The following is a 27519-nucleotide window of genomic DNA, read 5'->3' as shown; positions in this document are numbered from 1 at the left end:
TATATGGGATTATACCAGTTGTGCAGGATGTATGTTAGGCTTACTACGGGTCCCGGCGGCCTTAAACCGATCTGGATCCTAGCGCCAGCAGCGATCCGGTTTCGGGTCGTTACATAAATAAAATTAAATTGATTTAAAAATTTAATTTAAAACTGTGATGATCTTTTAAAATTTGTTTTTTTTTTTTATATATTTGATCTTTAGATTCAAAAAATAAAATTTACAATGAACGTGTAAATTTAAGCAGAGAATAAGACGTTTCTTTTTTTTTATCTTTTTTTCTTTTGTCCGCTAATGATGTATAACTGTTTTTCTACTACAGTACTACATGTCTCTGTCACTCAAAACCGTACGTATGGACGCGTAAGAAGACTCCTCCATATCAGGTGACTGAGTTTACTTTTTTTTATCTCTTGTTATGTTATCGAACTAAGTTTTCCTTAGATAGATCCACGCGCATAATTTATCCAGTCTGCTTTACGTCATCGAGTTGAGTACACAGTGTGAGACTGGTTTATTTAAAAAAAGTCTAATGGATCTTAGTTCTATATTTTTTTTAGAATTTGACCTTATTTCAAATATAGAAAGTTCGACGGTAATCAATATTTTATTGAATTCAGTGAATGATAAATTCATTCATATTGCTTGATTAAAAAAAAAATCATTCATATTGCATTAATAATATATATTTTCATTCTTTAATTTTATTTGAAGCTTTTAATCATAAATAGTATGTAAAAAATTACTAATAAATTTTATTTTGCAGGTAATTTTCACTTATTTTTTTTTTATTGTAAAAATTGATAAATTTTATAATAATAAAAAAATACTTGAATTTGTAACTGCCCATCCCACGTGTATTGAAAAATTAAAAAATAAATAATTATCTAATAGCCAAACTTTAATTTATTGGGTACAATGAAACAAATACATGAATAATTAATTACCTACACATATGGATATATAAATATAGCTTGCATTCTTTTTCACATAATTTAAGAAAATAGAGTTAATATAATTTTTTATTGATTTTATTTATTTTTTAATATATCAATTATTTATATTAAAATTATATAAAAATAAAACGACTTATAATTTAAAATAAAATTATCTTTAGAAGATAAAAAAGAATAATTAATATACAATAGTAAATAATTATTTGTTATTAATATTTATTTAACAGTATTAAAATTATAAAATTTTAATCTTCAGTATTCATAGATGGATTTATCTGGTAGTGTAGATCCAATCCGAACCTATTTAATACACAAGTGTGACATCATGGTTAAGTCACGTGCCAGATGGATGCTAAAATCGTAAAAATACCAAATTAATAATTCTACGTTACTTTTTGTTGTCAAGGTTGACTACTTTTTTTTTTTTTTTTTACTTAGATTTATATTTTTTAAAATAGTTTTTAAATATATATATGATAAAATTCGAGTTATTTACTGCTCTAAGTTTATTTTATTTATTGTCAGGAAGTGTTTGTTTTTTATACCTTCCATTTTATAATTTTATTTTTTACATATGGATAATTTTTTAATTATATTTATTTTAAAAATATTAAATTTTTATTAAATATTAAAAAATATTTTTCATAAATAAAGTAAAATTAAAAATATTATTATTTAATTTTATAATATGAAAAAATTTACTAATTAATTTTTTAATTTTAAAAATTCTATTAATCAGTGACTTCATTTCTATCAGTTAGATATTATAAAAAATTTAAAATATTATAATACATAAAAATTAATTAATAAATTTTTTAAAATTATAAAAATAAAATAATAAAATATTTAATAATAAAATTAATGAAAAAATTAATTAGTAGACTGTTTAAAATATTAAAATATTTTAATATATTTTTAAAATTGAAAAATTAATTAACAATTTTTTTTATATTATAAGAATTAAGTGATATTTTTTTTAAATTAAATAAGTATAATAATTTATTTATATGGGAATATAATATAAAAAAAGTAAATAATAATTTTAGAATAATAAAAAAATAAAAAATTAAGCAGAGTATAAAAAGTTATTAAATAAATTAGTATTAATAAGTTAATTAATACGTATACTTTTGGAAAATTTGTTAACAAATTGAGAATTTTGTATTTAGTAACTTCTTTTAAATCAAATTGAATTAAAGATTGCAAATTATACTCTTTTTCTTTTATTTTAAAATCTCAATATTAAATTACATTAAATTTGAAGTTAAATGGAAATCGAATTAAAAATTAAACAAAATTTATTATTTAATTTTTATAATATTAAAAAATTATTAATTAATTATTCAATTTTAAAAATATATTAAAATTTATTAACTATATAATTCAATTAATTTTAACTGTTATTTATGTTTTAATTTTTATTGTATAAAAAATTCATTAATAGATCGTTTAATTTTATAAAATAATTTACTAATTAATTTTTTTATTAAAAATATTTTATTTTATTTTATTTTATTTTATAATATTTAATAAATAAAATTAATGAAAAATAAATTAGTAAATTTTTAAAAATTTTATAATTCAAATCAACACTTAGCAAATAGTAAATTTACTTAATATACAAATACATATTTAGCTTTGCATGTGACAACGCAAACAACGTTATATACAAAACCCGTAGCATCCGCCGGCTTCTCTTGTCTTCTTGCACAGAGCACAGTCACAGAGAGGAGAGAGCCAATCCATCCACGCCTTCCTCTCCTTTTCCTTTTCCTTGCTCTATCCGGCCATTTGCATTTTTCATTTTACCCTTTTTCATTATCTTCTTCATTACGGCTTAATCATCTTCTTAATTATGTCTTTTCTTTAAAGTTTAAACAATTCAAGCACAGATCTTTACCGTTTTGGCTCCAAACCCAACGTACGTTACCCTTTTTAAATTTTGCTGTTTGCTTTTTCTTCAACGGACTTGCCTCTTCGGCGGCGACTTTTTGGTTTCTGGGTCCGGCGAGCTACAGTGGTCGGAGAAGAATGGTTGTTGCTTGGTTTCTTTTTATTGCTTTGGCGTCTTCCGTGGTTAGTTCCACAGTTGAACCTTACTATGTTAACGACACCGCCGCGCTTCTTGGTTTGAAGAAGTCGATTTCTCAAGACCCATCGAATCTCCTTGGTGGTTGGAAACCAAATGGTAATTACTGCAGATGGTATGGAGTCACCTGTGATGAATTTTCTAAGAGAGTTATTGCCTTGAACTTCACCGGCGGCAGTTTGACGTCATCCCTCGCTGGAACTCTGCCTGATTCTATTGGTGACCTGACGGAGTTGAAAGCTTTGGTCATTCCTCACAACGCTTTTTTCGGTGAGATTCCGGTGAGTTTGAGTAAGCTTCAATTTTTGGAGGTTTTGGAGCTTCAAGGGAATAACTTTTCCGGGGGGGTTCCTCATCAGATAACCACTATTCAGTCTCTTCGCGTGCTTAATTTATCGTTTAATTCATTCACCGGTGAAATTCCAGCTAGTTTAATTGGTTATGGGAAATTTCAAGTTATTGATTTATCCAATAATCTGCTTAGTGGTGTAATCAAAGTTGATAGTTCAAGCAAGTGTTTGTTTTTGAAACACTTGAAGCTCTCTAACAACCTTTTAGACAAGAGTATTCCCAAGGAAATTGGTCGGTGCAAAAATTTGAGAACTTTGTTGCTAGATGGGAATCTTTTACAAGGTAGGATTCCGGCTGAGATTGGTCAGATTTCAGAGCTTCGAGTCCTTGATGTTTCCACCAACAGCTTCACTGAGGAGATCCCAAAGGAGTTGGGGTATTGTAGAAAACTCTCCGTCTTGATATTAACTAATTCAAGCAATTTCGTTGGCAATGGAAATGGTGATGGGGATAATGGCAGTGGACTAGATTTCAATGCTTTTGAAGGTGGAATCCCTTATGAGGTCTTGATGCTTCCAAGTTTGCAGATTTTGTGGGCACCTAGAGGGAATCTTTGTGGACGGTTGCCTAGCAAGTGGATCGATTCGTGCTCCCTTAGAGTTCTCAATCTGGGCTTCAATTATTTCAACGGCACGCTGCCAAATGGTTTGGGGACGTGCAAGAACCTCACTTTCTTGGATTTGAGTTCCAATTACTTCGTGGGTTACCTTCCAATGCATCTGCAAGTTCCATGTATGGTTTATTTCAATGTTAGTCGGAATAATATGTCTGGTGCTCTTCCAAGTTTTGGTGAAGGCACTTGTGATAATAGCATGATCTCTTTTGGTCAAGATCCTAACTTTTTGAATGTGGAGGATGTACAGATTGCATACTCTAATATTCCCGTCTGGGGTCCTCAGATGAGAACTTCTTTGGGGTCAAAAATGGAGGAAGATTTCGTTGTTATCCATGATTTTAGTTGGAATCAATTCACTGGTTTCTTACCTTTGTTCTCAGTAGGAGTGGCTACTAAGAATAAACCTGCATACAGTTTGTTGTTGAACAATAATATGTTTAATGGGTCTTTTCCTGATGAATTAGTCTCAAGTTGTAATGATTTGCTGAGCTTCTCTTTGAACTTGAGTGCAAACCACATATCTGGTGTGATTCATGATTCATTGTATCTCAATTGTGGATCGATGATAATGTTTGAAGCAGCATATAATCAGATTAGTGGTTCACTGCCTCCCAGTATTGGCAACTTGAAGAAGCTTCAATGTTTTGATTTGAGAGGAAACAGATTGTCTGGAACTCTGCCTAATCAGTTAGGGAATCTGAAACTTGTGAATTCAATTCTCCTGGGAAGAAACAATGTGAGAGGAGGGATTCCATCTGAACTTGGTCAGTTGACTTCCCTTAGAGTTTTAGATCTGTCTCATAATGTCCTAACAGGATCCATCCCTGAAAGTTTGACAAATGACAAAAATCTCCAAATCTTGATGCTCAACAGCAATGAGCTTTCTGGGGAGATACCATCATCTTTTGCAAACCTTTCCAATCTCACCATATTTGATGTTTCTTTCAATCACCTTTCAGGTCATATACCCCAATTTCAACATCCAATTGACTGTGATTTGTTTAGAGGGAATAACTTTATGGAACCATGCCCATTTAGATCCTCTAACTCAACACCTGATTCAAATGGAGATGGAAAATTGCATAGTCACAGAAATAAGAAGACTTTTATAGTTGCAGTAGTAATTTCTGCTTCTGTTGTACTCTGTATTTCATTGATGGTAGTTGTGGTCAGTATGCATGGAAGGAAAAAGTTGGGTAGACTATCTGACTTGGGAGGCAAAGTAATAGTGACATTTGCAGATGCTCCACCCGAATTGAGCTACGACAGTGTGGTCAGAGCAACTGGGAATTTCAGTATTAGGAACCTCATTGGCACAGGTGGCTTTGGATCAACTTACAAAGCTGAATTAGCCCCAGGTTACCTTCTAGCCGTAAAGCGGCTCTCCCTGGGTAGATTTCAAGGCATTCAACAGTTTGATGCAGAGATCAGAACGCTGGGCAGAATTCGACATAAGAACCTTGTGACTTTGATTGGATATTATGTAGGAGAAGCTGAAATGTTCTTAATTTACAATTATCTTTCTGGTGGGAACCTTCAAACCTTCATACATGAAAGTTCAAGCAAAAATGTAAAGTGGTCAGTGATTTACAAGATAGCTCTTGACATAGCTCATGCTTTAGCTTACTTGCATTACTCATGTGTGCCACGAATACTTCATCGAGATATTAAGCCTAGTAACATCCTGCTAGACGAGGAGCTTAATGCCTACCTATCAGACTTTGGTTTGGCAAGGCTTTTAGAAGTTTCTCAGACTCATGCCACAACAGATGTAGCAGGCACATTTGGCTATGTCGCACCAGAATATGCGACCACGTGCAGAGTTTCTGATAAGTCGGATGTTTATAGCTTTGGTGTAGTAATGTTAGAAATGATGTCGGGAAAGAAATCCCTTGATCCATCATTTTCTGAGTATGGGAATGGCTTTAACATTGTTGCTTGGGCTAAATTGTTGATCAAGGAGGGGCGTTATTCGGAGCTCTTCTTTGTGGACTTGTGGGAAGCAGGGCCTAAGGAGCACCTGTTGGGAATGCTAAAGCTTGCTTCGACCTGCACAGTGGAGTCACTTTCTGTGCGGCCATCAATGAAGCAGGTGCTTGAGAGATTGAAACATTTAAAATCATAAGAGCATCTGGAATTTTAGGCACTGGATGGTGATGGGAGCGTGAAGCTGCTTATTTCTGCTGGATTATTCCATATCTTGAGGTATGGTAATTTATATGTAAAATTCCATTCATGTGGTGTCAAAGGGATGATGCATTCTTTCCACCAACAAAAGATTATAGAACACTGGCTCTTTAGATTTCCCATTATTAAATTCATTGTCACATTCACTTTTCAAGGAAAAGTAGGTATGGTCATGTCATGATTCATTGACGCAGCTCCACTAGATTTTATTTTGAATAATGTGCAATAAATTTACAAGGACTTTCTTCATAGAAGCTCATCAAGCTCTATGTTGCTTATTTGGCTTACACACCCCAAAAATGCATTCTGCAGTAACATCCCAAGACAAGTATTATTGTCATTGCTATTTTTTTGTATGCTGGATTTGCCATCCCTTTGGCCCTCATAATCACTTTCTCTCTCTCTCTCTCTCTCTCTGCAGTGCAGAATCAGTTGCATCTTTAGGTGGTGGAGGATAAGAAATCTTCAACTGGGATTATTTTGCCCAAACTGTTAGCTGTTGGGTGGTTGTACTCTAATGTGACGAACAATCAAGGCACTGTAAGCATATATTACCCTGATCCTGTTCTGCATTTGTAGGAAGACTTTTATAGGATCGATTCGTGACACATTTGGTTGTATCAATTCAATCACCTTGTTTGTGCAGGTCCGAGGATTTACAGCCGCTTGATTTGAAGCAGATTTGTCGAATGCAATTGCTAGCACTAGTTCCTTTCTGAATTATTGAAGATGTGCAGGCCATGCTTTGTTAACATGCTTGTTTCCGCTTTTCTGCTATTTCTACCACTCATTGCTGATTGCTTCATTGTTTGGATCGGAGATCCTCCAAATTGACTGATTTCTTAAGGTTTGCAGATCTTTGTACATGCTTATTTTTGTCAATATCATCAGCAGGAATATAAGAGCATGTTTAAAGTTTGCAGTTGAACAAATCTGATATTTTATTGCCTTTTCTATTGACAATCATTTATGATATATTGTCTCAACTATCACTATAGAGTTCATACCAATGAAATTATGTACATTAACAGTGAAAATTCTTTGCAAGTACACAACTTGCCATTTAGTTTCACAATGAAGGTGCTGGATAGCAGGATAATCGCTTCATATGTGGTCCTGTGGCGCAAAATTCTCCAAGTTGACTCGGATCAGAAGGATTTAACCTTTCCCCAGTGTTTAGAAGTGCTATTACGATGTCTAGCCTTCAGGACTACCTCCTCTGTTGTGGTGCCAATTATATCATTAGCAATTCTCAAGGCGACACTTTTATAGTTTCCAGCAGCGTCCTGAGTTAAACAATCTTCATTGAATCAACCAGAAAAAGAAACTATTTTTGATCAGTAGCAAGATTGAAAAAAAGAAGAGAATTTGACCTGAGAAACAATTCCCAACTTTTCTAGCTTTTGAACTGCATCATCTACATCAAAATTACAGCTTTCACCAAAATCTTCTTTAATAAGATCCTCACACCGCTGATCAAGTTCCTACTTCAGGCAGTTGCAAAGATATGCATTAGTATTTAGCAATGCACTACAGAATCTATGCACCCTGCAAAAATTATGAAGGCATTTGGGGGGGGGGGGGGGGATGAGAAGAGCTCTAGAGTGTTTTTTTTTTCCGGTTACCAGTCTATCAGCTTGTCCTTGCTTCATCAGCACAAAAAATGAAACAATCACTTCTTTTACCTGCATATTTAAGTTATTAAGTTCTGTAATTGTAAACATTTGAAGATCCATCAGCAGTGTCGTTAAAAAGGGATAATGCAGCAGAAAACTATGCTAAAAATGTACTAATCAGTAACACCATTGCAGTAGAACTAATATTCTAGTCACAGACAGCAAAACTGAAATATTGTACAGCTAAATAGGCTTATCGACAACAAAACTCATCATATTCTCAGTTCTATATCCTTCTAGTTTCATAAATTCAGACGCATACTTTAATTAGTTCTATATTCATATGCGTCTAAAATTATCATTAATTCGTTAACATGGATGCTAAGCAGGAGTTACTGAGTACAGATGCATGTGCCGAGAACAAGATTATCTGATATGAACAATTCTAGAGCCATATGCCAAATCAAAATAGACTATTGCCACCCAAGATTTTCTTTGTCAAATCATATAAGCTTGAGGAGGTATAGTTCGTCCAAATTAGATCTTTCTCAGCGCAGCATGGTCCCAAATATCCTGCTTAGTTTCTACATTAATAAGTTAATGACAACGAATGGAAAGCTAATGCAAGACATGATTAGAAAACTAATTAAATCTTGAGATCTGAATTAATAAAAATTAAAAGAACTTGATATGATTACTAAAGGTGAAAAAAATGGTAATCTTTTTGTCATGAAGAATATAAGATATGTAAAGAAAGATTCAAAATATGGGAAATCAAACACATTCCTCAAGTTGCAATCTTTATTTTGCATGATAATTTGTGAAAGTATGAAATTTCTTGTTACTGCTTACTTCTTGTTGAATCACATTGTCACACAAGTGAAGAAGAGTGCCCCTTCCACTATCCAATTGTTTGTCATACACAGATTGGGTGATTAAACTCTGATAGGAAACCAAGTTACTTTGAAACCTGTGCGGAATCGAAGAAACATTAGCCTTCTTTTTATAATGTGTACATCTTCTGTTTGAGGGATGTCCGAGTATCAAGGATTTTCAAGGCAAACAAATTGAGTTACATATAATGAAGCTATAGCATGCATAAGACGTGTAAGAATACAAGTGTTCAAAATTGAAACAACACCTTGTCAAAATACATGAAGAGTGACAACATCAGAAGCTTCCTTAGTTTCTTTTATAGGTAAAATCTACCAGGAGTTATGGCAAGAAAAATTGGGTGCTTCAAAGCCATGAGACTTATTGCACATTCATTCGTTTGCAATGTGGCTGGCAAATTTGAGAGAAAAATAGGGGAGAGGAAATGGATGATTGGGAAAAAAAGGGGTCTTATCTTAGATTCTGAGTTCTGACTGTAATAAAAACTATGAATTGTCTCTCATGTAAGCTTTCTGGAGAGACTTTCACTAGATTCTTGTGACATTGATTCCATAATAGCAAAAAAACTAAGATTTGAGATTATTTTGAATGTAAGTGTGAAATTTAGTGATGAAAGGTGTAATTTACCCAAGAAATGCATTAAAATTATAATGAGATTAGCGAAGAGGTCTATCATATGATAGCAAGATCTTTAACAAAATAAAGAACAAAGATGAAGATACTTAACGTGAAATATGTCTTGACACAATAACCAACCACTGATGACAGGACAGCGAAAATGACCCTGATATCAATTTTAGGTATACTAAGTGAACCAATTACGGTAACCTGTAAAAAAACCATTGCTTCATGTCAGCAAGTCTTAAGACTCAAAACCAAAGAACACATTCAATTTCTTGGAGATGCAGTTACTGACCAGTCCAATTACAGCAGAAACAATAAATTTGACCCAATCCATTGGAGTTAAACCTGGATTGTTCTTTTCTGGCTGTTAAAGCAACACGTTCCAGGACTAAACAAACAACCAAAAGAAACAAAAAAAAAAGAAGAAAATTTAAGTAAAAGTTAAAAACTCACAAGCACTATCTCCATATCAGCCATTGGAATGTTCTTGAAATGCTTCACATATATATTCCTCTCTTTTTCTTTTTTGGTACTCGTTCTCCTGCAGATTTACACTAGCACCAGTGATTTATTTTCACATCTTTTTTTTTTTGTAACTATATGTAATATAATATATTAAGAAATGTATAATAATTAAAAATTTCATTTGTTTTCCTAAATGAGAAGTTCATTCCTATACCAAGAAAACTGAATAGTCTTACATCCTGCTTCTACCGGTAATGAGACGAGAAACAGCAAATTGATTATAAATGACATAAGAATATTAGTACATACAACCATGTGCTATTATTCAGATTTCAAGAGAATAAAACAGCAATACCTGTATACGACAATTATACTCTGAAATGTAGGTTCTTGGATTGTAACCTTGCCTATAAGATTAGAGAAACTGTACAGACAAAGAAGATAAATGTCAAAAAGCAGAAATAAGCTTGCCTTGATAACAATAGCCATTTAAAAACCTGAGATTCATCTTCTCAATACGGATTCGTTCAACATATAAATCACTTTGATCTTCTTCTATGCGGATTTGAACAGGCTTTTGATCTTTGTTAGCACCTGCTTTTGACTTTGTGCAGAAAAGTCTTTTTAACCTGCAGGTGGACAGTTATAAATATCAATGAATCAAGTTCACAGAACTCCGAGTTTGTCTTTGAAAAAATTATGATCAAAGGCATATCAAGTAATAGTACCAATAACCAAAGGTATACCACCAAATGAAACTGATTGCAGAAGAAGGATAACAAGATAATCAATTTTTCTGAGTCATGGAAAAAGTAAGCACGTACAAAGTGATTGTCAAGAAAAAGCTCCATATACGCGCAAGGATTGTATTTATTTTTGCTTTGACAAAGTAAGCAGTCATCTTATCAATTCCAAATCCACGCCGAAAGATTATGTACTAAAGATAAAAGAAATTAATGTGCATCAGCAAGAACACAAGCACACACAGACAGATGTGGGAACTACATCGAGAATGCAATAAGTATCTTTATCGTAAGAGTAAAAATATTAAAATATATACACATATATATGTTCTTTTTTATTTGCAGAAAGCTATTGCACATCAGAAGGTGGACTGTCATTAGGAGAACAGACGAAGAGAAACAAGTAACTTGGAGGATCTAAAAAGGAGGCTTAAAGGATCAACAAATTAAGATGATTTTTCATTAACTTCTACAATTTCAGTATATTTTACATTGGAATGCATCAACAGTCGGGTCACAGTTTGTACCTTGCAGGCAGTAAACTAATTTTCTCCAATTAAGACAATAACGGGCTGAAGTTTCCAGAAGCTGAAGAACAAGTGATGAGAACAGCTTGTTGAGGAACTTTCAGACTATATGAACATGAGTAGCACAAGTTTCATTTGAGAGAAAAAGAAAAGCTTTCTATTTAGCCATTTTTTGATCACTCTTACATGATGTTTTGTCTTGGGACACACTTGCATGATGTTCTGTATTTAAATTATTGGAACACCATCTTCCCCCAAGACAATTTTTTTTTATTACATTTGCACAATTAAGAGGGTGAACCCTGGTGAGATTAAAAGGTTGATTCATTTTGACCAATGTCACCAAATGCAGGTTCAAATCACAAAAACATATTTCTTTCAATGCAAGGGGTAAAGAATGGACATTTGACCCTCCCTTTTGTAATATAAAAAGCTACATGCATCTGCCCCTTTAATATATTCACAAACTCACTTGGCACTAGTGCAAACCTATTAGGTGATGGGCAGAAGTTTAGGCACAAAATCAATGACTTATGAGATGAGTGCATTATCAGTTTATCGATTATAGGGTGGTTGAAAACTTTGGACAATTGATGTATAATAGCAATCACGCATCTCCAAGATCACCCACCAAAGCCCTCATTTTACAGCTTAATATAGTTGACTGCAATCATTCATGGCCTCAACTAGAAGAGTTTCCAGTCATGCAGCAATCTGGAACCTGGTTTTAGCATTACCTTATCAGCAAAGTCTGGGAGGTTATCATGAGGATGCTTAGAGAAGTACTTTGTAAACAGCCTTGAGTCAAGCTACATTCAACGAGACAAAACACATTGAGATCAGCAACTGTGAAGACAAGATGCAAACTTCCAGCAACTTATATGAACGGATGGCTACACGGACAGATAGATAGATGATTGTCTGAGGATCCAAATCTATATAAAACTGTATGTGTCTTAGGATTACAGACATTACCTTAGTTTCATTTACTACAATTGGAAGATTCAAGCGATATTGTGCAGCAAGTGCAACATTAATCTCATCATCAGTAGCTATTTTGAAATTACTCTTATCCATCACCTGGATAAAAAGAGAACCAAGTAGACATCAAAACTGCAATGCATATTCAATTAGTTAACAGCAACTTGAAACAATCAGCAGAATACCTGAAATAGACATGTTAAAAACTTCTGCTCACAAGTGTCAATATCTTCAGGGGATAGATTATGCTGCTCCAATTTATTGGCGCCATAAATTGGCTCAAAGAGGGAATACAATTGCTGCAGAAAGGCAATGTACTTCAAATTCACATCAAAGAACCCAAGACTTGTAAGGGATAAATCTATGAAGCAAAGGGGACAATACCAAGAGATCCTCAAAATGCAGAAGGTACCATGCTCGAATTGTATATTCAACTCTCTGGCATAGTTTTAAAAACTCCTCACGGTCGGCTGCATCTTCTGCAAAGTGAATTAAAACTCCATGCCTCGTTCAATACAAAATGAGCCAAGAAATAAATACCCTTTGCATAATTTACTACCCACATGTAAAAATTGGGGGAAAAAAAAACAAATTTGCAGAATCCATGATGGTTCATAGAAAGAAGAAAGGAAAAGCTACAAAAGCTACAAGAAACCCAAGAACAAGAAGCAAGAACAGTAATGCTTTTTCCATTAGAGTTCAAATCAATCCAAAATGAGCCAAGAAGTATATAGCCTTTGCATAATTTACTACCAACATATAAAAATTGGGAAAAAACAAACAACAATCCATGATGGTTCATAAAAAAAAGAAACGAAAAAGCTTCAAACTCTACAAGATAGCCAAAAACAAGAAGCAAGAGCAGTAATACTTTTTCCATTGGAGTTCAAAGGAGAATACCAATGTGATCAGATAGAGCAGCAATGAGCTTATGCTTGAGGATGGGAATCACAGATTCTGGCTCCAGTTGAATTATATCTTTCTTCTTGTCACCCATTTTTCCCCTGAAGATGATGATGAAAAGAAAATCTTTCTATTGTACAAGGCTTGGATAAAGAAACAGCAAGAACAGTTGATGGGTTTTCTCCATTAACGTTCATTGAAATGCAATGCCCGCTCTCTTCGGCGGGAAATGTTTGGAGGTCGAAGTTGAGCGGCATTGGTTGTCTCTTCGAAAACGATTCTATACAAGAGCTCTCATTCTCTTTCAATTATCGTCCATTGAATTCTATGCAACTTCAATTTCCTTCATTCATTTTCTTTTATTGTTATATCTAATAAGGCAACTTCAATTTCCTCAAAATAAATTGATAATTGCTTTATTATAAAAGCTAATCAAATTTTATAGAAATTTATTATCCCTTCCATAATTTTTATTCAACTATTTTATAATTTTCATTTATTTTATTTTTTATAATACTTTTTTAATTATATTTATTTTAAAACATGAAATTTTATTAAATATTAAAAAAATATTTTAATTATTCATTTAAAAAAATTACGGAAAAATTGTTTAAAAAATATAATTAAATAGAATTATAATAATTAGTTTATATATTATTATAATATAAAAAATAATAATAATTTTAAAATAATAAAAAATAATAACAATTATGAGACGTAGTAAGTATTTCATTAGAATTTTTTAAAATAAATTTATTTTTTATAATTAATTATATTAAAAATATATAATATTAACAAAAAATATAATAATTTGAAACAATATATAAATATATATTATATTTTAATATTTTAAAAAATAAAATCTATAATATTTATATTTTATAAATTTATAGAAAATGATATGTATTTTTATAAAGTAATTACTTTTATTAAGATTATTAAATTAACAAAAAAGTAGTGACGTTTAAGAAATATATAACAAATATTAACACTTTAAAAATATAAAGATAATAATTTATTTTAAAATAATATAATATAATTTTATTATATCAATTTATAAAAAATATATATATGTATATATTCGAAAAACCCACTTTTGTTAATTTAATATATTTTTCATAAAATATTACTTTATAAAATTAAATACCACATGCACTACATAAATTTCTAATATAGAAAATATAATTTCTGTAAATTTTAATTAATTTTTATAAAAAATAAAATTTATTTTTTTAAGAAAAACTCATATAATAGCAATTACATCATAAAAAAAATATTAATAGGTATTTATTAATATCTAATTGAAAATACTTTACGACTTTTAACTTAAAGTCGATTGAAAGTCACTTTCATCCATTTTCAGTCTTCAACTAAATGTATACATGGATTAAAAAAACACAATTTAAAAACTATTTCTATTCTTCGCATGGATGAGATGTGATGTTCCTGAGAAAAAGAATTTTACAGTGTTCCTGTAATTTGAGGCGGAGAGACAGTTTCTCTCCTTTGATCCCTTTTCCCTTAGTCCACCGATTAGGAGTAAACAGTATTCAGTTCAAATTGAAAAGTCAATCGAATCGAATTAATTTGAAAATTCAATTCGATTTTTTATTCAATTCAGTTCGGTTCGATTTTTAATTTCAGAAATTTCAATTATTTTAGTTTGATTCGGTTTTAATCAGAAAAAAATCAAAAAAACCGAACCAAATCGATTAGTGATAATAATATGTTATTTTCAATAATATAGAAAAATTAAATTAAGATTAAAATATTTTAATTAAATTTTAAAATACTGTAAAAAATAAAAAATTTATTAAAAATTAAAACCGATCAAACCAAATCGAATCAAATCGATCCGAATCAGACCGGTTTGGTTCGATTTATTTTCTGACCAAAATCAGTTCGATTAAATTTTCATAAATACTAAAATTTTGATTTTCGGTTTATTCGGTTCGGTTTGATTTTGAATCGAACCGACCGAATGCTCACCCCTACCACCAGTGACGCTTAACTGTTTCTCTACTATAGTACCACCTGTCACTCAGATTCGTACGTACGGATACATCAAAACCTCTTTTTACGTCAGGCGGCCATTTAATTTTTCTGGCCATTTAATTTTTCTGGCGCACATGCGGACAGGGCTGCAAAGTGATTAAGCCAGCTATTCTCCCTCATGTTACATCACCAAACTAAACTATTTTCCATTGGATGTGGGCTTATGGTAGATTTAATCTGCCCTGCGTGTCCAGGTCGGAGCTTGAGATATTGAGTCGGTCGATTTAAGAGGCTCTTCTCTTGGGTCTGGTCTCGCCTAGACAAAGGCCAGCAGTCATCAAAATAAAATATAAATATTTTATTTCTTAGTCTCTCTATAGAAAATATTTTATCAGAAAATATCTAAAGAATATGTTGATATATTTTTCAAAATTGAATTGATTTCTTCCTTCTAAAATTCAAATATCCACATATATAAGTCATATGGATGCTTCTTCCTTTGTTCCCCATTTGTTTGTCTTGTCCGCAGCTGTCTCACTAGCTTGGGTTGATTGGCATCTCATGTTTGAATCATCCTTTCTTTATGTTTGTTGTGTTCCTCCACTTGAGACAATACTTTGTTTGTGCTTCATATCTTTGATTCTCACACTAATTTCATCACATTGCATACTATAATCGTTGTATGCTTAGCTGACAAGCCAAATGGTTTTCTCTATTTCTCAAGGACCTGCCATGCATAGCCGTTGCTGGGCCTCTCTCAAAAACCTCCTCCCCATATACTAAAAGCTTTTTTTTTTTTTTGGAAAGAAGTGAAATTGATTTGATCAAGCATCAAATTGCATTTCTTCATCTTAAAAACTAGATTTTAACTTTTCGTTTGTCTCTTAACAACGTGCAAAGTAGACAATGGATCTTGATTTTATTTCTACGTTAAATTCATAATTTTCGAATTTTTTTTTTTCATTTTCATTTTCACTCTTTTATAATTTTATTATGCGATTGCTCATTTGTTTTTATTTCACTAATAAAACTTTTTACTATTAGTTTTTTTTTCCCATTGGATTGCAATATATAAAATCAGCTCAAACTTAATCTTTTTTTTTTTAAAAAAAAAACTTACAAGGAAAAAAGAAAAGAAAACCTTAATCTCGCATAACTTAAACTGTTCATTCATCCGATTTCAAATGAATCAGATTCAACAATAAAAATCAGCACATGAGATTACACTAAACGAAGCCGCAAAGTCACTTCTCATATGCTTTCTTCATTTACAATATTAACAATTGATTATTGAAATAGAAAACAGAATAAAGAAGCAATCAGGTAAACCATCGTGGCAGATATTTAGAGGTGCTCACAGGCTGAAGGTAATACACCTGGAAAGTAGTAATGATATACAAGAAGCTAGCTAACCTTCCAGAGAACATCAAGTGCTAATACCCTGTTTTGCCTTGAGGACAAGCTCTTCTGTAGTGGTGCCGATAATCTCATTCGCACGTTTTAGGCTAACACAATAATACCGTCCAATAGTATCCTGCATTCAAGGATACTTCAGATACACAAGAAACAAAAACTGCAAACGCAATACGTTTCCTAATGCATACATCTTATCCCAAAGCCTATTTTTACATCCTAAGCTGATATCGTCACGCCTTCTCACGGCAGTGGAAAGTGTTTAGTCCAAAACTTGTTTAGACGGTCTGTTATAGCATTAATAAACTCATACAAACAAGCTTTTCACTTGTACTAGTCCCTGAAAAATGTGTATGACTAACTTTATTTAGGGCTCCATGCAAATACATATACCTTTTGTTTTGACATAGACAATAACTCCCTTGTTATTACATAAGCCCCACACTTGAACCTAAGACGATGCCATTCATTAGCATGCACTCATCTTAAAACAACTTTAAGCTGACATCCAAATTTCCCAATCAACCAACTGGACTTTTTGGATGCCTAAAGAATCATTAATAAAAATTATAAGAAACTAAAAGTACATTCCCATTTTGGCAGATAGAAACAGCACATTGAAATACAGTTTCTCACCCGAGAAACAATGCCGAACCTCTCTAACTTATGAACTGCATCATTCACATCAAAATTACATCTCTCTCCAAACTCTTCTTGGATTAATTCCTCACATCGCAGATCCAAATCCTATTTCACATCATCACAGAGTTGTACATAAATGAAGATACATTAATTTCAAAGACAAAGAAAGGACAACCAGAGATGCATACCTGCAGAGTAGCCTTGCCCTGTTCCATCAATATGAAAAATAAGATAAGAACCTCTTTGACCTGAAATATCAAGTTGATTAAACCATCTGGAAAAACATATATAAATCCAAGACATCCTTGAATCCTGAATTAGGTTAATCCTTTCAAATGACCAAATGTTGACGTGTTACTATGACTCTTAATTACGAGAAACATAGTTCTAATCTATCCATCTATAATATGTATGCAAAAGTACAAATGGGAAGTGGAACATTTGAAAGGAAAAGAATGCATATGTTTTAATAAAATATGCAAGGAGCAATTATTATTGTAACATAAATGGGGCTCAATATGAAGATAGATTGTTGTTAGCATCATATAAAAACCACATTACTGGCCAGTAATGGAAAGTTCCTTTATTGTTAGATAAATGTTAATTAAGCACACTTTTCGCCTTCAATTGGATAGATGATTCTCTGTCCAGAACTTTCATTGCACTATGTTGAGATTAGCATCATATGTATTTATTCATTTTGGACTTTGATTAACCGAGTCTATTGGGCTATTACAATGGTGCTTGCACCAGTTTCAATTTGGTTTTAGGAGCCTCTCATGTTAATTATAATACTATATACCATGCTTGATCAATCCAATAGTTGAATAGAAAAAAAAAAAAAAAGGAGATAACGCGTCCTACATTTCATTTGTTGAACAAAAATTACAATATGAAAAACTGAAATAAATATAATGCTATGTATAATCTTATTTATACTAGCAATAATAAAATAATAAAATTTGTACAAGATTAAGTACCATGTTAAAATACTAAAATAACTGATGATGAGCATTATTTAAATAATTTTGGTTAATGAGGAGGTTAAAATTACAAAATTAACATTTATTTCTTATCCTTTCAAATTACTTTTACTAGCACTACTTAATTTCTATGCATGTTTTATATTTCACATTTACAATCATTACTGAAAAAGGAAAAATGCAGTTTTAAACATTGATTTATTGTCAATAATTAGCGTATAATTTTTGTAGAAAAAACATATATGTGGGTTAATAAATCACACAGGACCAAATAATAACAGCTGACTAGTTCTCTCAAACATAGTTGATGGTAAATGGAAAAGATAATATCAAGCTTAAAACTCACTTCCTGTTGAATCACATCATCACACAGGTGAAGAAGAGTGCCCCTTCCACTATCTAACTGTTTGTCATACATGGACTGTGTAATTAAGTTCTGATATGCAGCCAAGTTTTGCTCAAACCTGCAGATTGTTGAAGAAATATTAAAAGCATCAGTAAGCATCAAAAAATGAAAGTGGGGGGAGAGGAGAAAGCAGTAAAAAAGGAGATAAACTAGCTATTAATATATATTTGGCTCACAAAGTGCAGCCAGCAAGAACAGCTGCTAAAAGTTGATGATTACAACTCAAGTCTTTATCAAAATGTCTATCTCAACACAAGCTCGATCCCCTCTAGTGCCACATCTCAACTTAAAACATCTCCTAAATTGGCATAAAGTATAAAATTAGCAATTCTAGAAGCAAATTGGCCGACTTACTCTCATTGAGAGCATTAGAGCCCACCAATTCTTTGTAAATATAGTAGCAATTTTAATTTGATTAACAGAATAGGAAAAAAAAAGAGGTAGTAAGGAGGAATACACACATTGCATTTGATACCTTGCATTGTAATGAAAAGGATACAATCATTTGACAAGGTCAACTTATACAAAGATTCTCTGTCTCTCTCTTGTTTTCCTTTTTTTTTTCAGTTTTCTATTTCATTCGTACCCACAACCAATAATGCTGAACATCCCAGCTACTCTTGGAATCTAGAAAAGATAAAATGTGTCTAGTTCTGTGCACGCATACTGAGAGAGAGAGAGAGAGAGAGAGAGAGAGAGAGACTTAACGTGAAGTATGTCTTAGCAAAGTAACCAATCACAGTGGAAAGTATAGCAAAGATGACCCAAAGATCAGCCTTAGGCATTTCAACTGAACTAATCACAGCAACCTACAAACAAAAGCATGATAAGTGCATATGATCAGACAAAGAAAAGGAAAATGAACAGACAAATAAGACTTCATACATATAACTAACCAGTCCAACTATAGCAGAACCCAAGAATTTGACCCAATCCATTGGAGTTAACCCAGGATTTTTCTTTTCCGGCTGTAAGGGCATAAAAAAGTATCAACAGCATGTCAAAAGTTGGTACAAAGATTAGAAAAAGAGACGAGAGATATGGCAAAAATCTCACAAGAACTATTTCCATATCAGCCATTGGAATATTTTTGAAATGCTTCACATATATTCCTCGTTCTTTTTTCGACTTGGTACTTGCTCGCCTGGAAAGCCATCACCTTTTTGTATCAGTAAATAATTATTATGATCAGATCAATTCAAAGTTAACTTCACTGAAAAATAATTCAGAGAACACTTCAGTAATCCCCTCTCTCCAATTTTAAAATAATCCCATAGCTCATAAGAGTATCATCAAAGTAGCTTTTACTAATATGCAATAAAACCTAACAAAAGAGCCCTCTACTTCCTGATGTCAAAAGGACTGATACCTCCACATCAGAATACTGGTAGTTACATGGATAACAGAGTTCAACAATCAAAATAATATGGACTTGTGCTCAGAATCAACAACATGCCCTCAAAGACATTATTTAGAAACCAACAGTTAAAAACAAATGAAAAATAAGCAATACCTGTAAACAACGATTATCCTATCAAATGTAGGTTCTTGGATTGTATTACTGCCTAGCAAATTCCTAATACTGAGGACAAGAAAAGAAATATGTCAACGAGCAGCAGCATTTAAAAGAGATTCAAATTCAATAGATTCTTTGTTTGACCAATGCCCATAATTATTCATGATAACAAAATTCTTACCTTTTTTTCCCAAAAAAAAGAGGAGGAAATAGTATAATAAAATTGCAGTCTTCCACCAAAAAAGAGCGCAGATGTTCAGTGCAAGACTTTTCAAGCTTCTAAATTTTACAAGTTAAATTCCCACTGTTGGAAAAATGAAATCATGATTCCCAATCTTGATCTAGCCAGGCTATTGTCGCCACATTAACTAGAGTATATCATATATAAATACACTTAATAGCAACAGTAAACAGCAAAGCGACTGCTAGTCAACCCAATGAAACTGGTCAAACATAGATTATAACAAAAAGGTGAAGCTGACACTTCTAATCATCTATCTCTGATTTTTTTCCCCTGATTTTGTGCATGTATGTGAAAGAGAGGGCAGACACATGTTCACATACAAATGTTTGCAAGACAGTAGATTTTGCTACACGACATTATTCAATCAATCATAAGTAGCACGTACTCAAAATCAAGCAATAACCACTAGAAGTTATTTATTTAGCAAATCAAAACACAAAATCATTTCAAATTTTGAGAAAATGTATTTATTCAAATATTCAGGATATTTTGAGCGTACTTACTATTAAAAGTGGACTAAATTTCATGTATAAATAGAATTTGAAACTTTTTTGCAAAGTATAAAAAAAAGCAAGACAGCCAACAAGCAGCTTAGAATGGCACACATAAAGCACAGGTACATTGTACACGGGCATGTTGAAAATCTATAATAATAATCAGAAAATTTTGGTCCAGAAAATTCAAATGTTATATACAACCTTAGTTCCATATTCTCCAAACGAATTCGTTCAACACACAAGTCATCCTGAGCTGCTTCTGAGTTAGTTTCATCATCCTTCTTTGGATCTTGTTTACGCCGTCTCCTCAATTTTCTATGCAAAAGTTTTTCTATCCTGCAAGCACCACAACCTTGGAAATGTTTAAAAGAAAACTAAATGCACAACACAAGTTAAATTAAAGGTACTGAGTGCCAAAGTTCATTCCCAAGTAATCTCTTTCCAGTAAATTCACATTTAGGAATCACAAAAAACAAAGAATTGCATAGGTGCAAGCTTTATATCAGAAATGCAGACTATGATAATTATTAGATTGTCTAGAAAATATGAGACTTTAAATTTCATTCAACATGTTTCAATTGCAATTAAGCAAACTTGGCTACAGAAGGATTCGAACTGTTTTTGATTCTGACTCCCCAGAATTATATGTCAAGTCCCATATCGGAGATAGAGGTAATGTGGCCCTTAAGGGCACTCCCCTTGAACTACCTTTTGGGGTGAGTTAAGTCTGACCCAAATTTAATATGGTATCAGAGTCTGCCATCGGTATTGGACCTCCCACAAATATGTCATGCTCTAATATAGTCATAGCGTGAGGGGTGTGTTAAATCACACATCAGTTTGAGATAGAGGTAACATGTCCAAAGGCCTTAGGCACTCTTTGAGATAGAGGTAACGTGCCCAAAGGCCTTAGGCACTCCTCCCTTTCGGCTAGTTTTAGGGGTGAGTTAGGTTTAACCCAAATTGAACATCAACACTATCCTGAAAAATTAAGGTTATCACATTACAGGCCAAAAATGCTTACCGAGTCACTCTCAAAAGAAATGCCCAAAACCGTGCAATGAGCATGTCCACTTTCTCCAAAGCAAAATAATCAGTTGTCCGATCAATTCCAATCCCACGTCGAAAGACAACAAACTAAAATATAATCATAAAAGACATTAGGTTTCTAGAAGCTTCATACGAACTTGCAATTCTTATAATCAAATTAACCGTAAATGAAGCTTAACACTTAAAAAATTCAAGACCTACACTTCCCATTAAGTGTGGATTAAATAAAGAAGACATATAATAATATGGGACAATCATCAAGGTCTTGGAACTCATAGATTTGTATAGCACATCATGTGTCAAGTTAGTAAGCACACTACACTGTTAAAATTCTAGCTATCAAAAAAATCAGTGAGCAAAATTCCATAATTTTACGCTGAAACCCCTTATTAACATTTACAATTTCATAAGGAAGGTCATGTGACCCTCAGGGCACTGAAGTTTTTCCAGTAACAAAGTTGGCTCTCGGTTAATACGCAAAGTCCAGGTCAATTGGTTTGGAATATAGACAAGGTATAACGATGCTAGTCATCAGAAATCAAACTAAGTGAAGCAGGAAGCAAGTAAATAATAATGATGCATGGGCAGCAAAATCCTGACTTCCTTGTTATAATATTGTTCATCACATAGTTTAATGTTCATCATCTCTGAGCCTTAATAATAAGGATCATCTTGTTCAGCAATGCAAAGATAATATTCATCATCTCATCTTCTGAGCCTTAATAATAGCCTTCATCTTCATTCAGCATATAAAGATAAAAACATCTTCCGCTGCACAATAGAACTTTCTTTTTTGTTTTCATATATTTAAAAGAACTATTAATCTACAATGAAGTGGTATCTAACGAGATTCACTTTGGAACCTCTAGTGCCAAGTGCAATAATCAGTTACCAACTACCTATAATGAATAATAATAATAGAAAGCACAAATACAGAGTACAGAATCAATTCACTTCTAAAAGAGCTGAGATCCAACTGTTTCCCATGCTAGAGAGTCATGGAAAGATGAGCAATAGCATTAAAGGACACATACAAAACCAAAAAATCAAAATTTTTACAGCTTGTTTGGTTCAAATGAATTATACAAAATTTTGTGGAATTCAATTGATTTCCATACTTTGTAGTTTAGTTTGGAAAAAATATATACATTGATTAACATTTCATGAATTCAGTTGAATAAAACTAAACTCAAGTCAGAATAAGTAGAATTTAAAATGAGTTCCACAAGAATTAAGACAATCGCATTTTTTGAACCAAAATACCTATAAGCATAGTGTCATTTGCACACATATTTTCTCTCTCCTCCCTCCCTCCCTCTGTCTTTCTTCTATCTCTCTCTCCCTCTCATACTTGTATTTCTCTCTCATTCCTTCGTCCCTCTCTCTCTCTCTCATGCAATATTTGAAATAAATATTCTGAAATCAAATACTAAACACAGTTTGCGCATAATTAGAATATACTTATTCCTTTCAAAAAAAAATTATTACATCAAGGATTTTTTTAGAAAAAATAAAAATAAGTTAAATTTAAATTACATAATAAGGATGCATGTTATCCAATATATGTTTAGGAAATTAAGGATTTTTTCTTTGTTATTGAGGATATTTTAGGACATAAAGGAGAAATAAACTCCTATTATAAATTACATCAAACATGAAATTTATGGTAATCAATTGAATTTTACATTTTATTAAACACGCGACATTTCCAAGTGAATTCTAAGCAGTAGAAAACAACAGCTAAGAGATGGGAGATATTTTCATTCGATAGCCATCAACCACCCCAACTATTCTCCCAAACACAAGAAAAGAAACATTGTGAAAATTGACACCCAAGAAAGAATAATTTTGAAGGCTAACAATCTTGAACATTAATAAATAAAAATACCTTATCAACAAAGTCTGGAAGATCTTCATGAGGATGCTCAGCAAAATACTTCTTCAAAAGCTCTTTGTCAAGCTATATACAATAAAATAGAGAGGAAAATGGAATAGAGTACGGCTACAGAGAACTCAAATTCATATGAGCATGAGCTTTGTAAACATTAGATTAAGTATTTGTATCTAGATTCTTGCACTCATTATATACACTCTAATTTATTTTGCACAAATAGCATATAAATATTTTCTCTAACTACTATCAAGCTCGCTTTTCTGTAACATTGAGCTTATATTACATACACCCTGACCCAATGAAATAACCATGATATACATAAAACAATAGAATATTATACAAAAACCATACAAAACAAATTATGTAACAAAAAGGTGATGACAATTCACAAACCTTGGATTCATCTACTTTGATGGGAAGGTTTAAAAGGTATTGCCCTGAGAGTGCAACATCAATCTCCTCCTCAGTTGTTATCTTAAAGTTGCTCTTATCCATAACCTGTACGACATGTGCGAAAATGGGGAAAAGAAAATCCATTAGCGATGTACCAATAAATTGAAAAAAGAAAATTACATGTAGGGTTGCTAACTATAGATTATTGCAGATAACATTATTAGTTTTTAACTAAGTTTGCATCCTCTCTACACCTTATGAGGCCAATGTGATTCCTTCTCTTAGTGTAGACTTAGTGTCATAAATGAGCCGATTGTTATCATTAAGGAGTAGAGTAGCCATTAAGATGTTGACTGTGAATGCAACTTTCAAGGAGGTGAGTCAAAGGGAATTTGTCCAGCAGTATTCTATGTTAGTTAGTTATAAGTTGCAACTACTTTCTTGAGTCGGTTGTAAATGTAAGAAGCAGGTAGGATCCAAAATAGTTTAAATAGGAACTCACCTATGAGGAATTTATCCAAATCAATTATAAATTGAAAGTTACCTGTAAAGAGGATTCTATCCAAGATCAATAGTATGAAAGATGTTTCTTTCTCTCTTCTTCTATCTCTTTCTCTCTATTTCTACTCTCTCTCTCTCTCTCTCTCTCTCTCTCTCTCCTCTAATTCTCTCTGAATCTTCTCCCCCTTCTATTCTTTTCTCAACCAAGTCTCTTTCTATTTCTTTCTGTCTAATTCTCTATTCTAAAGGCTGCTCCTATCTGATACATAACACAAAGTTGCTCGTGAGCTACTAAAAAATTTGGCTCAATAAAAATTTTTTAAGTTCGTCAGCAATTAATGGGACAAGCCCAATCTTACTTTTAATGCTTGGATATAAATGACCCACATAGACAAAACTTGCTTCATCTAGGCTAGTGAGCCAATTTGTTTACAGGTTTGTGAAAAAGCTAGTATCTAACATTATTAATAGTTTTCTTCTCAATCTAGATCTACATATTTTTGTCTATGATATACATAGTTATATTCATTTATAATTCTTCAAGAAAAGAAAATCATATACAAATTTTTTATTTTTCTAATTTTGTAGTGCATACCAGCAACATATTCTTTAAGTTTACACTTTTTTCGTACGGTTTTACAAGAGCACTGCTAAAGACATAAAGATTTTTAAAATAAAAAAAGTTTAAGGAAAAAAGTTAATTATTTACTTGCAACTTAAGTTTGTAAGAAAGACTTTGATTTGTTTAGACTTATGAGCCATATATGAACAATGTTGTTTTAAGCTAGAGTCATTCTTCTTGTTCTACAAATGAGCCTAGTCGAGCTAAGCCCAAGCCTAAATTTAAGGTTGTTTGACAACAAATATCATTTGCATCTCTAAATAATAAAAGAAAATCATTAAAACACCTCCCTATCAATTTAGTGATGGCTTTTGTCCTTGTATAGACTTGGCAACCCTAGAACATAATCATAAGGTTAATCAGCAAGAATACCTGAAATAAGTGTATTAGGAAATTCTGTTCAAGTACATCAATTTCTTCAGGAGATAGTTTCTGCTGTTCCAATTTCTGAGCCCCAGTTACCGGGTCAAAGAGGGAATATAGTTGCTGCACAGACATTAGACATTTCATTGACGCTTCAATGCTGAGAAAGAATATTTTTTTGCCCCAGAATCGCTAGAGAACAAGGAAAAGAGGGGGAAAAGATTACCATCAAATCTTCAAACTGCAGAAGGTACCAAGCACGAATTGTGTACTCAACTCTCTTGCAGAGCTTTAGAAATTCAGCACGGTCAGAACTAAGTTCTACAGAATGTGAAAAAAGCTCAAGGTCAATCGAGGGATTTTACAAGACGGAAAAACTAGCCCAGAAGGGTACACTAAGTCATGATCAGCAGCAACACAAAAAAAAATAAAAGTTCTTAGAATTCCCAGGTAAGATTTTATTTCTCCCTTCCAAAAAAGGAAGGATGAAGCTCATTGCCTGCATAACTTACCATGGGATAAAACAAGTTGCTAATGTCATCACCCTAGCAAGGTGATTTCACCAATTTAAAGGTTAAGAGCTGGGCAGAATCAATGCCAAGACTGAACATGGAAAGAAAATATAGAACTGGGACAATCAAATAGGAGGAGGATGCCTAATATGATTAAGAGAAACAAATTGGAGAGGACAAAAAGGATGAAAAATGACAAAAATAACAGAAGGTTAAAAGTAGTAACCAAATCAAATGCTGGAAAGAACCAATTATACAAATAAACATAGAACCAATTTGCATGCTTCAAAAACAATGAAGACCCATGTGTTTACAGAAGCCAAAAAAAAAAAAAAACAACAAAAAAGCAACGCAATTTGACAAAAATAGAGTGAAAGAGATTGAACAGGGGAGGAGGAAGCATAATATACCAATGAGATTGACCAATGTCATAATGAGCTTAGGCTTGAGAATTGGAATTACAGATTCCCTTTCCAATCGAATTACTTCTTTCTTCTTACCCGTGTCCATTTCTTCGTCCAAATCTAAACCAAACAACCTTTCTGTCTCTCCTCAGAAGGTGAATTGTAGCAGTGTCTACATACATGGAAGCATCATCATCTTCATCTTCTGAATATGTTAAGAAGATTCGATAGATTGAAGAGGAGGGTTTTGCATTGGAATCAAAACAAAACAGAAATGGAAATCAAGCTTAGTAGAAAAGCCAAAAGAACACAAAGCCTCAACAGTAATTTCTTTCCCAATTGCCAATGGATTCACTGTTGAATAAATGGATATAAATCAAGCTTTAATTCAAGCGTTTCTTCCCTTTCCTTCGTTGCTCTTCTCGCCCTTTCTTTGAACTATAACGAACGCGTCCCCTTCGGAGGGAAACTCATTTTCAGATTTCTACACTGTTTTTCTTTATTTTCGTTTTATTTTTATCTTTATGTCGGTCAGCTAAGCCAAAGCCATGGTGGCACCGGACGTGCGTGGTATAACTTTATTTTAAAATTTACTTTTTTTATAAAAATAAATAAATAAATAAATTTAATAGTAAAAAATAAACTATAAACAAAAATATAAAAATTATCATGTAAATTAATATAAAAAATTGATTACCGTTGAAATTTAATAATTTACATGATAATTTAATAATTTAGTCTACAATATATATGTATTATTATTATTTTTAATTAATTAAGATTTAATATTTTATATTATTTTATATTTTAATCAAAATGTTTAAATTTTAAATAAATTAATTAAATATTTATATTTAAATAATTTTAATTAATTTTTTAAAAATTAAAATTAAAAATAAAAAATTTAATTTATATATTTTCAACGGTAATAAATTTTAGTTTACAGTAATAATTATATATATTTTTTATTAAATAAATTATTTAATTTAAAATAAAAGTATATACAAAATAATTAATAATAATATATTTATTATAAAATTTTTAAAATAAAACGGTGGATTATATATTTAATAGTTAAATTATTATTTTTTAAAAAATTAAATATAATTAAATATAAATTAATATTATTTTT

General features: G+C 32.1%; 3 protein-coding genes across 7 annotated transcripts; 1 reads left to right on the top strand and 2 right to left on the bottom strand.

Annotated features, from left to right (window-relative positions):
- Positions 1 to 2619: 2619 nt before the first annotated feature.
- LOC110613395 (LRR receptor-like serine/threonine-protein kinase RPK2) lies at positions 2620 to 7191 on the top strand. Of its 2 annotated transcripts, none has more exons than XM_021754488.2 (3): positions 2620 to 6217; positions 6626 to 6739; positions 6846 to 7191. In XM_021754488.2, the coding sequence occupies exon 1, from the start codon at positions 2988 to 2990 to the stop codon at positions 6135 to 6137; it is 3150 nt and encodes a 1049-aa protein (XP_021610180.2). In that variant the 5' UTR covers positions 2620 to 2987; the 3' UTR covers positions 6138 to 6217; positions 6626 to 6739; positions 6846 to 7191. The 2 variants fall into 2 exon arrangements, with proteins under 2 accessions (XP_021610180.2, XP_021610179.2); XM_021754487.2 differs by having other exon boundaries at positions 2621 to 6217; positions 6621 to 6739.
- On the bottom strand, positions 7123 to 13311 carry LOC110613396. 2 transcript variants are annotated; one of them, XM_021754489.2, is made up of 15 exons: positions 12950 to 13309; positions 12434 to 12528; positions 12235 to 12348; positions 12044 to 12148; positions 11806 to 11877; positions 10623 to 10735; positions 10296 to 10427; positions 10154 to 10222; positions 9787 to 9874; positions 9626 to 9697; positions 9437 to 9537; positions 8668 to 8785; positions 7825 to 7884; positions 7573 to 7683; positions 7123 to 7485 (listed from the first exon to the last, which is right to left on the bottom strand). In XM_021754489.2, the coding sequence occupies exons 1-15, from the start codon at positions 13044 to 13046 to the stop codon at positions 7348 to 7350; spliced, it is 1485 nt and encodes a 494-aa protein (XP_021610181.1). In that variant the 5' UTR covers positions 13047 to 13309; the 3' UTR covers positions 7123 to 7347. The 2 variants fall into 2 exon arrangements, 1 of the variants encoding a protein (XP_021610181.1); XR_006350438.1 differs by having other exon boundaries at positions 7459 to 7485; positions 7573 to 7686; positions 12950 to 13311.
- Positions 13312 to 16093: 2782 nt separating this feature from the next.
- On the bottom strand, positions 16094 to 26900 carry LOC110613027. Of its 3 annotated transcripts, none has more exons than XM_043956298.1 (15): positions 26394 to 26900; positions 25698 to 25792; positions 25481 to 25594; positions 23986 to 24090; positions 23587 to 23658; positions 21673 to 21785; positions 20850 to 20984; positions 19905 to 19973; positions 19448 to 19535; positions 19288 to 19359; positions 19100 to 19200; positions 18332 to 18449; positions 17191 to 17250; positions 16997 to 17107; positions 16094 to 16481 (listed from the first exon to the last, which is right to left on the bottom strand). In XM_043956298.1, exons 1-15 carry the CDS (start codon positions 26491 to 26493, stop codon positions 16374 to 16376), a joined length of 1461 nt encoding a protein of 486 aa, XP_043812233.1. In that variant the 5' UTR covers positions 26494 to 26900; the 3' UTR covers positions 16094 to 16373. The 3 variants fall into 3 exon arrangements, with proteins under 3 accessions (XP_043812233.1, XP_043812234.1, XP_021609622.1); XM_043956299.1 differs by having other exon boundaries at positions 26484 to 26900; XM_021753930.2 differs by lacking the exon at positions 26394 to 26900 and adding an exon at positions 25984 to 26228.
- Positions 26901 to 27519: the final 619 nt, after the last annotated feature.

Source organism: Manihot esculenta, chromosome 4 (genome assembly GCF_001659605.2).
Source record: "Manihot esculenta cultivar AM560-2 chromosome 4, M.esculenta_v8, whole genome shotgun sequence".
Lineage (NCBI taxonomy): Eukaryota > Viridiplantae > Streptophyta > Magnoliopsida > Malpighiales > Euphorbiaceae > Manihot > Manihot esculenta.
Note: the sequence above shows the minus strand (reverse complement) of the source record. Positions and strands in the feature narration are given on the sequence as shown.

Bases quoted from the DNA above. Each gene is read 5' to 3' on its own strand.
- LOC110613395 (XM_021754488.2), top strand. From the start codon at position 2,988: ATGGTTGTTGCTTGGTTTCTTTTTATTGCTTTGGCGTCTTCCGTGGTT.
- LOC110613396 (XM_021754489.2), bottom strand. From the start codon at position 13,046: ATGGGTGACAAGAAGAAAGATATAATTCAACTGGAGCCAGAATCTGTG. The intron at 12,529-12,949 runs GTATTCTCCTTT...TTCACTTTGCAG, and splicing joins TGCTCTATCTGATCACATTG to AAGATGCAGCCGACCGTGAG. The intron at 10,736-11,805 runs GTAATGCTAAAA...TTTTATCTTTAG, and splicing joins TCCCAGACTTTGCTGATAAG to TACATAATCTTTCGGCGTGG.
- LOC110613027 (XM_043956298.1), bottom strand. From the start codon at position 26,493: ATGGACACGGGTAAGAAGAAAGAAGTAATTCGATTGGAAAGGGAATCT. The intron at 25,793-26,393 runs GTATATTATGCT...CACATTCTGTAG, and splicing joins GACATTGGTCAATCTCATTG to AACTTAGTTCTGACCGTGCT. The intron at 17,108-17,190 runs GTATGCATCTCT...GATGTGAAATAG, and splicing joins AGGGCAAGGCTACTCTGCAG to GATTTGGATCTGCGATGTGA.